The sequence below is a fragment of the Trypanosoma rangeli genome (genome assembly GCF_003719475.1).
Source record: "Trypanosoma rangeli strain AM80 chromosome Unknown Tra_15.4_contig_00556, whole genome shotgun sequence".
In the NCBI taxonomy this organism is placed as follows: Eukaryota; Euglenozoa; class Kinetoplastea; order Trypanosomatida; family Trypanosomatidae; genus Trypanosoma; species Trypanosoma rangeli.
This window is the reverse complement of record NW_021706306.1, coordinates 1-8796: the sequence shown is the minus strand read 5'-3', so window position 1 is coordinate 8796 and position 8796 is coordinate 1. Positions and strand designations below refer to the sequence as shown.

Genomic DNA, 8796 nt, shown 5'->3' with positions numbered 1-8796 from the left:
GGGGGCTGTCGGGTGCCTCACCGGACTACCGCAGCCGNGTTGTGTCCATCTACGAGCAGTAGCCCCCAACAAGCTGGCCAACGTGGATGCGCAGCTGGAGAAGTACCGGGGCCAGGAGGAGGCACTGATTGCTGCTCTTGTCAGCAAGTACGGCCCCGAGCCTTCGGGGGCTGTGGGTGCCTCACCGGACTACCGCAGCCGTGTTGTGTCCATCTACGAGCAGTACGCCCCCGACAAGCTGGCCAACGTGGATGCGCAGCTGGAGAAGTACCGGGGCCAGGAGGAGGTACTGATTGCCGCTTTGCAACGAAACTATGTGGATGGCAGTATCTCTGCTGTCTCGCAGTCTTTTGCCAGTGGATGTGTAGTGCCACCTTTTTCACTAACGGCGGACGTTGCACCTCAGATATTATATATGAAGGAGCTTGCGGTTACTGTGGACAAGGAAGCTGTGAGCCGACTGGAGCTTGTAGAGGCTTTTAATGTTGTAGTTGCGAGTCTGTGGGTATGTGCGGAGTCTGAGAGACGTTTGGATGTAGAGCGGCAGGAACAATTGTCGGCTGTTATTGTTGAGGAGTTCTCTGATCGTCTTTGGATTCTTCTGGAAGAGGCAGTCCACCTCCCTGCTTTGGAGCATCCGCCTTTTCCGTTTGTGTCGGAAAGCGGTAATGTTTTGGCAGATTTTTTTGCAGCGTTGGGCACGACGGCGGCAAACGGCAAAACGTTAATTGTGGCTTCAGCGTGCCGTCTCCTTTTTTTTCAGGCCGTTGGTGTGAAGCTGCTGGAGGGGCCGAAGGCGGATCTTGTTACTTTTGAGGAGTTTCGTCAGCTGCTGACTCGTGCCTGTCAAAGGGAGGCGGACGTCGTTGCCAGGATGCGTCAATTCGTGTCAACAGCGAAGCGTCGGGAGCGACCAACATCCCTCACAGCGTCGCTGGAGCTTCGCGTGGGTTTTTGGGCGTACCGCTGTGTGAAGCCGTGTGTTGTGGAGGACTGGCAGCGCGTGTGGGTGGTGCTGGAGGACGACACCCGGCTGGTGCTCCGGCGGCCGCACGCTCGGTTGCCGGAGCTCACGATCTCCATCGACCATGTGATTAAGTGCCAACTGGCCTCGATGCTTGCGACTCTGGCACCACGCTCGTGTGCCAAGAATGGGTTGTACCTGCAATTTTCCATTGGCGCCAACCCTGTCCTAGTGCTTCTGTGCCCTCAGCGTGTGGCGCACGCCCAGGCGCTGGTTACGATGTTCCGTCTCGGCGTCAAGCGACAACCACCAGCAGAGGCAAGAGACACCGTTACGGAATTCAAAGAAACGCCAACGGGTAAAATTGACGAACAGATTTCTTCTTCTTCTGCTGCTGCCGCCACTGGTGGCGGTGGTGATGGTGGTGGTGGTGGTGCAAATTGCCGACCTGAACGCGCGTGCCGTGCGACGAAGGTTTGGTGCTGTCGCGGCGGCTGCAGTACGTTTGTTTGCTCCAAGTGGGTTTTGGCGGGCGACTTCATCTTGCACCACACCGAGGGCGAGCAGAGGCAGTTTACCTGGAGCCTGGCAACGGTGAAGGACGTCTACCTCGTCAAGGAACTTGCCATGAAGCCACCCGTGGGTGTTGCGAAGCATGCTTTTGTGATAATACACAAGACGGGGTCGTTGTTCTGCTGCACGGAGACTTCTGCTGCTCGCGACATTCTCGTTTCTTACATCAAGAGGGTACTTTTTAGGAATTTCTTGCAGTCAAACCAAACATGCAGCTCCGTTCTTGCCCCGTCGCTGACTGAGAAGACTAAAGAGGAAGAGTGTGGCGTGCCCCTGGCGGCCACGGCCCACCGGGTTCCTGGTGTTGCTCAATCTTCATCTCGCCGATGAACAAGTTGTTTAAAATATTTTTTATTTGTTGTTATTATTTTTTTTAGGGACGTCTTGGCTTTTTTTTTTTGTTCACCGCGCCGTTTCATCACCTGCATGTGAGGCATCAGCTGCGGTGGATTGTGCCAACGAGCCCATGTACGTGTGTATCTGATTCTGTGACTGTGTGTTTAGTGTACCATGTTGGAAGGCCTATCGCTGTTGGTTGGGTGAAGTTGTTGCTTTTGTCTCTTTATGGCTCCGCAGTTTACGTATATTTTTTTTTGATTTTGTGTGTACTTATTTTTTTATTTTTTGCAGTTGCCTTCCGCTGCTCACGCATTCTTGTTCTCTCTTTGTACATGCATATGTGTGGATACCTCCGTGTGTGTGTGCATGGGCAGGGAGCTTTTTGCTTCGCTGCCGGGGCTGACATGCCTGTGCTCTGCTGTTGTGTCCCACTTCTTTTTCGTTGATCTTCGCCCTCCCGTCCTTTTTTTTTCTGTTTGTTTGTTTGTTTCTTTTCTTTGCCATCTGGCAGCGCGTCATTACTTTTCGCTGGCTTCACTGAGGCAGAGGCGGCAGCTTGCAATGCCCGCGGCACCGGACCAGGATAAGGAGTTGAAGGTTGACTTGTACACTAGTGCGGGGCAGCCGTACAATGTCAAGCAACTGCAGTCGGAGTTTCACGCTATCTCGCCTGCCGAGGCGTACGCGGAGTTGTGCCAGCGCTATCAGTGCCACCCCATCACAGCCGTCGCTGCCATGTTCTCCAGCGGCGTGGGCGACTGGAATGCGACGACGGCGCTGAACTTTTCATGCATTTACGTTGGACCGAAGGGCATTCGGCCGGTGGTGGAGATGTGCAAGCGACTCCCCGCACTAACGTTGCTGAATTGCGCCAATAACTACCTGACAAATGACTCCGTCTATTTTATCACGCGGATGGCAATGTTTCATCCGGCGTTGGAGCGCATTGAGCTTGCCTGCAATGAGTTTATCTCGTGGACGGGCGGCACCTACCTGACGGAGCTGGTGGTTCGCAACACAAACATAAAGGAGGTGGGCACGCGCTCCACGGCGATTCCGACACGCGTGGCAGAGGCGGTGTTTGAGCAGACGCGGCGGAATTGCGTCCTTGCGTCCCAAACAGTGGGACGAATGCCGAAGCCCACAAACCACCCCGCTGCCATTCGCCTGCGTACCATGAAACGATTTTTTATGGAAAGGCAGGAAAACGGCACTGTTCCTGCCTCTGCTCTTGCGGAAGGATTCCGTGAGCATCTTAGCATTTTAGGTCAAGAACGAGACATTGGCAACTACACACCTGACTTCTACGAGAAACTATGCCAGGGCGTACCACAAGACCGCATCCCGTGGGAAGCCTTCATTATAGCACTGCAGCTGGATGGCAGCATTTATGACGCGGATCTTGTTAAAAAGGTTCAGCGTGTATTTTTGGAATTCAATCTTGAGCCTACAGCAGGGACAAAAGGGTTTGTAGAGGTGCGAGACCTCGCTGCCATGTTCACACGACTCTATGGTGAGCCACCGACATCGGCGGAACTGGCTAATATGTATGCTTGCTTGGGGCTTGATGATACCATGACGCTCCACTGGGATGAGTTTTTGCCTTTAATGTACATTCGCGGTCCAAAGGAAAAGACCCTGGCCTCGGGGTGGCAGCTAACGCCACTTCAATTTCCGCTCATGCTTTACTTCTGACGTCCTGGACCATGTTGCTTTTCCTTTGGCACATTTATTTTGTATTTTCTCCCCTGCCAAACGTGTGTGTGTGTGCGTATTGTTTATGCTTGTAGACGTTGCTGCAAATGTTTCTTGTGATGCACGATACAGAGTGTTTATGTTTTTGCGGCTATTGTGTGCTTTGTTTCTAGCTGTTGCTGTTCTGACATCAATTCCGCTAGGAAGTGTGGGGGGAGGGGGGCGCCATAGGCATCAGCAGCAGCAGCACTGCGTGTAATTGGAGGGATATATAGATATAAAGTGAGCACAGGATTGCGTACACAATGTTTGCCGCCCCGCAGTGTACGTTGGGGGGTGAGCTTTTTGATGCCAACCGCACGCCCATCTCTGCCGTTTATTGCGATCCGAGCGGTGCCGTTTGGGCGGTTGACGCCGCAGAGATGCGTGTCTTCCACTTTTCCGCTTCTACCGTTGCCGATTTAATTGCATCAGCGTCCCCGTTGTCTGCTGTGCCTCATGTGGACGTGGCGGCAGCGAAGGTTCCTGCTTCTCCCCGTTTTGAGTGCAGCAAGGGGGATCACATTCTTGCCGTTGTATTTCCGACTACGCGTGATGCAAGCCACGCCGTGGCGTGTATTGTCACAACAGAGGGACGTCTCGTGCTGGTCGACCCCGAGGACCCCATGGGTGAGCTCCGACAGTGCGACCTTAGTACACCGCTGACAGCCGTGACGCCTGTAACGATGGATGGGGTGAGTGCAACGGTAGGGAATGGCACCGGCGTGCTGGTTTCATCATTTGATGGGACATTTAGTGAGGTGGTGTTCGTTGAGTGGGAGGGTGAGGACAAGGCGGAGGTGAGTGCCACGGGTTTGTTTCGCATTTGTGGTCACCTCCAGGCCGTGGTGCTAGATGAGGCCCGTGAACGCATTATAACCATCACGCAGCGTGGAGATGTGGACGTGTGGAACTGGCGAAAAGGATTTGACGAGACTCTCACGTTTGGCATGCCAGCCTACTCCGTTGACGATTACGGTGAGCCGTCGTGCAGCATACTGCTCAGTGGGGGGCAGCTCTGGGTTGGTACGGTGATGGGCTACATTATTGTCTTCGCCTTGAAGCCAGGCGTGAGTGATGGATCACTGCAGCATGTGTGGCAAGCACACAGTGATGCAATAACCATACGGAGTCTACTCGTCATGTCGCTTGGACGACACATCTGGAGCTACGCGGCGGACGGACAGGTGCTCGTGTGGGACACAGCTGCATGGACGTTGCAGGGGTCCTTCCAGTTTCCTGGCAATGCGTTTTCAACCCTGCACGGTGGCCTACGCTGCATTGATACCATTGTGTGGGCCACTGGCAGGACGGCGGGAACAGTAACGTGGTTCACCGTGAAGGAGCCCCTCTTGCGTGCGGAGAAGGGACTGCCTCTTGACCGTGACAGGTGCGTGGTGCGGCAGAGCGACGTTGAACGCTTCCATGTGCTTGAAGCGCTTGTGTCGCACCTCTGTTCGCAGCTGATGCAGGACGAAGCCGGTGACGAGGAAGCGAAGCAGTCAGGGGGACATGCGAGCGCCAATGGCGCGGAGTCGTCGAAGCACCCGATGGAAGAGGGGGAGGAAAGACACAAGATGATTGCCAGCATGACAACTCCGCCGCACCTTGCCGTGGCGCTGCAGCAGCTCGGCGAAGATTATCTGGCGGTACGGCTGCTTCCATCTGTAGTGGCATCACTCGTCGCAGGCCAGCGGATGGTGCGACGGGCGCTTACGGACGCCGGTGTGCGTGCACGGAGCTTTCTGGAGGACGTCCAACTTCTTCTGCAGGACCATAGCCGATATCGGGAGCTGCAGGCACAGGTTCAGCGGTGCCTTGCAGAGCTCCGCCAAGTGCTGCAGCTTGGCGAGGCATGTGACACCCTTGATGACGTGGTAGACACCGTTATAACTCTCACACGGCGCACGGGCGATGACTCTTTTCCAGCATTGTCGGCCAAATCACCAAGTGAACGCAATTGCCGAACATCTTCACGAACCCGCAGTGGCTCCGCCCCGGAGTTTGCAACAATCGCTTCGCCCCTTGCGGCGGCAGGGGACAGCGTTGCTGCAAGACAGCTGGAGGAGGATCTCCGGCTGGAGCGACAACGCCGAGAGTGTAGCGAGGCGCAGCTTACCGAGGTGTGCGACGAGAAGCGCGAGCTGCAGCGGCAGCTGTCGCAGTCTATGCGTCAGCAGGAGGAGTATGAAGAGCGTCTCCTGTCACTGGAGAGGCGACTAGCGGCGGCAAAGAAGGCGGCAGCGGTGAAGACAACGGAGGCAGCACTTTTCTCCGAAATGGAGGCGAGCCTTCATGAGGCCCATCAAACGACGAATGCGCTTCAGGCGAAGCTGGAGAGCCTTATGCGTGAGAGAGAGGAGTCGCTTCACGCGGCAAAGGAGAATAAATCTTTGCATGCCGAGCTTCACACGTTCGAGGTGAAGGAGGAGCTTGCGAGACGGGCCTTCACCAGCTTCATCGAGACGCAGGACCTTATCCTGGACAAGTTGAACGACATGCTACAGCACGCGGATACTGGCGGGGGCGTGCCCCATGGGGTGTCGCCTCTCTACGAGTGGCTTTGTGACCGTGTTGAGTCGCAGCATGCGTTTATGGTTGAGCTCAAACGCGGCTACAGCCGGCTGCGCGAGAGAGACACAACGTCGTGATATTGTTGCCTAGCAACATCTACACATAAAATGAGGGAAAGAAGGGAGGGAATGTGTGTGTGTGTGTGTGTGTGTGAAGAACGTGTCTAGGCGCCTCACAGATTGTCATCTTGCTGTGCTTCTCTCCCCGCTTTTTGTTTTGTTTTGCTAATTCTTATTATTATTATTCCTTTAGTCGGCGCGACTGTAGCCTTCGGTGGCACCGCATGGGTGAAGTGAATTAGTTTTTGAGTCGCATAATGCACAGCACACGGAATCCGCAGTATTTGCCTATCAGCTACGCCGACACCGTGGGAAAGGGCCCGTGAAGGGCATTGCCGCTGCTGCCGGAGTGCACCGCTTCGTCGTACACGCTGGAGAAGCACCAGCCCGTTGTACAATACCTTACGCGCGTCACTGTTTCCAAACACGACGAAGACCAAGATGCTGCTGGACAATGCCACGATCTTCACGACGCTTGAGGAGAAGGCCACGATGTATCGTGCTGCAAGCCCTTTTTTTTTTTGGCACATGATGCGGGACACATTTGTGGAGCGGCAATTCGCCAGCGAATGGCTCTAGGGCCATGGAATACATCAGGAGTATACGGGCTCGAGGACCGTGTCTTTCGGAAGGCGGTTGCCACCTTTTGTAGTACGCTTCGTTGCTTTGCTCTCTCATGGCCGCTGACCGTTTCATACCTGTTGGGGGAAAATGGGCCTGTGAAGGCAGTCAACGGTACATCACTAGCAGTTTTTCTTTGGACGACTGGCCCTTGCGCACTGCGACGAGGACGGGGGGTCGTGTTACGCTTGAGGAGTTCTCCGCGTGTCTTCATCGTCCGTCGGACTTGAACACCGTCGCGACGACGCCAACGTATCTTCGGCTGGAGCGTGCACTTTCTTTTGTTATGGCTGAAGCTGTGGTGGTGCAGGTGTTGCAGTCGCGCGGCGGCAACAGCAGCTGTCCGCACTGCACTGCGTAGTACTCATGCTGGCAAGCGCATGATAGCAATGAGCGGTCGTGTGAAGGCGCAATGATTTTTTTTTTATTTGGGGCGCATTGTGAACGGTACAATCAGTCTGCGCCCGAAAAACGGTGTCTCTGAGGATTTTTCACGACCTTTTGAGATGCAGCACTGAATTTGCTCCTTTCACAAAGGCTTCATAGTTGAGTGCCGTGTTACTTTTTTTTCAGCCACAACTTTTTGTTCTCGTTTTTTTTTTCGTCTGGGCGCTTCTGAAGAGGCGAGGGAAGCGTGGACGCCGGACCTCTCTGCTCCTTCGTCGGGCTCTTTTAGGCGGTTGTCTGAGCTGAGGAGAGACACGGGGAGGAGGCTGCGTTTTCTGCTGTGTGTTGTTTCTTCCCTGCTTGGTTTGTCTTGTCTTCGCTCTCTCGCTTTGCTGCTTCACCCCCCAACTTTTTATTTGTTTGCTTTTCTCTCCAAGGAGGGTTAAACAACATCAACAAGAGGAGGTACTGGAGTTGCCTTGAAGGCTCGTTTTTTCTCTTAAGCTGTAGGATTTCCGTATTTGTATGAGGACGCGATGGGAGGCAGAACACTTTTTTGCACACTGGAGGTACACAGCGGGAGTGGTGAATGTACGCGGAGGACGTTTAACGTCGAGCGAGTGCCGCGTACCCTCCGTGAGGTGGTAGAGCTGCTTAAGGGACAGGACCTGCGACTGCAAAGTGGTGCATTCGACATTAGCATCAGCCACACTGACACCGGCAGTCTACAGACGCTACGTGTTGACAAAGACGTGGCGAAGTTCTTCTCTTCCTCCAATCTAAACGACGCCTTCTTCAAGGTTGCGCTCAAAGAACGCTTGGGTAGGCTCGCTAGCTCAATGCTAGCTGACGACGGCCTTGTGCACCTGCGCATATATCACCTCGGTAGCGATGTGGTAACGGAGAAGCGATTCATTCCACCTCGGCAGGGTGTGCTGAAGGCTCTGGCAATGGCTGTGCGCGATGCCGTTCAGAAACCGCCTCCGGCGTCGGTGAGTATCCAGCTCTACGCCGTCGGGAGTGACATCTGCGATAAGCGTCCTCTGCGGGACGAAGACGCCGTTAACAAACTGCTACGATCGTGCCTGGCAGCTCGCTCGCCTTGTCTTTTGACGTACCACTTTGGCAATGAAGGTGCCTTCAACAAAATCGATGCGCCCAAAACACACGCGCCACTTCACGACACAAAAGATATACATCCTCCCTCAAAAACAAATCAAGTCAACGGGGCACAACCTAACGGGTCAAGTCACGATGACAAAAGTGCTCCCTCTGAAGCAGTGAAGCGTACAGATGAGGCCAATGCTCCCTCTAAGGCAGCGAAGCATGCAGATGAGGCCAATGCTCCCTCTAAGGCAGCGAAGCATGCAGATGAGGCCAATGCTCCCTCTAAGGCAGTGAAGCATGCAGATGAGGCCAATGCTCCCTCTAAGGCAGCGAAGCATGCAGATGAGGCCAATGCTCCCTCTAAGGCAGTGAAGCATGCAGATGAGGCCAATGCTCCCTCTAAGGCAGTGAAGCATGCAGATGAGGCCAATGCTCCCT

General features: G+C 54.6%; 5 protein-coding genes across 5 annotated transcripts, besides 3 other annotated features; all 5 read left to right on the top strand.

The window, feature by feature from the left end:
- Positions 1 to 1867, top strand: TraAM80_09317 (uncharacterized protein; the record flags this gene model as incomplete). The annotated part of the gene is made up of 1 exon (XM_029386009.1): positions 1 to 1867. A coding segment is annotated over one exon (1867 nt), but the record flags the coding sequence as incomplete, so codon positions are not given.
- A 256-nt stretch (positions 1868 to 2123) lies between these two features.
- Positions 2124 to 2163: a sequence feature (GA-rich).
- A 176-nt stretch (positions 2164 to 2339) lies between these two features.
- Positions 2340 to 2375: a sequence feature (A-rich).
- Positions 2376 to 2437: 62 nt separating this feature from the next.
- Positions 2438 to 3571, top strand: TraAM80_09316 (putative calpain-like cysteine peptidase; the record flags this gene model as incomplete). The annotated part of the gene is made up of 1 exon (XM_029386008.1): positions 2438 to 3571. The coding sequence occupies one exon, from the start codon at positions 2438 to 2440 to the stop codon at positions 3569 to 3571; it is 1134 nt and encodes a 377-aa protein (XP_029234127.1).
- Positions 3572 to 3876: 305 nt separating this feature from the next.
- Positions 3877 to 6261, top strand: TraAM80_09315 (uncharacterized protein; the record flags this gene model as incomplete). Its single annotated transcript, XM_029386007.1, has 1 exon — positions 3877 to 6261. One exon carries the CDS (start codon positions 3877 to 3879, stop codon positions 6259 to 6261), a length of 2385 nt encoding a protein of 794 aa, XP_029234126.1.
- A 52-nt stretch (positions 6262 to 6313) lies between these two features.
- Positions 6314 to 6337: a microsatellite.
- Positions 6338 to 6919: 582 nt separating this feature from the next.
- Positions 6920 to 7225, top strand: TraAM80_09314 (uncharacterized protein; the record flags this gene model as incomplete). Its single annotated transcript, XM_029386006.1, has 1 exon — positions 6920 to 7225. One exon carries the CDS (start codon positions 6920 to 6922, stop codon positions 7223 to 7225), a length of 306 nt encoding a protein of 101 aa, XP_029234125.1.
- A 562-nt stretch (positions 7226 to 7787) lies between these two features.
- On the top strand, positions 7788 to 8796 carry TraAM80_09313 (uncharacterized protein; the record flags this gene model as incomplete). The annotated part of the gene is made up of 1 exon (XM_029386005.1): positions 7788 to 8796. A coding segment is annotated over one exon (1009 nt), but the record flags the coding sequence as incomplete, so codon positions are not given.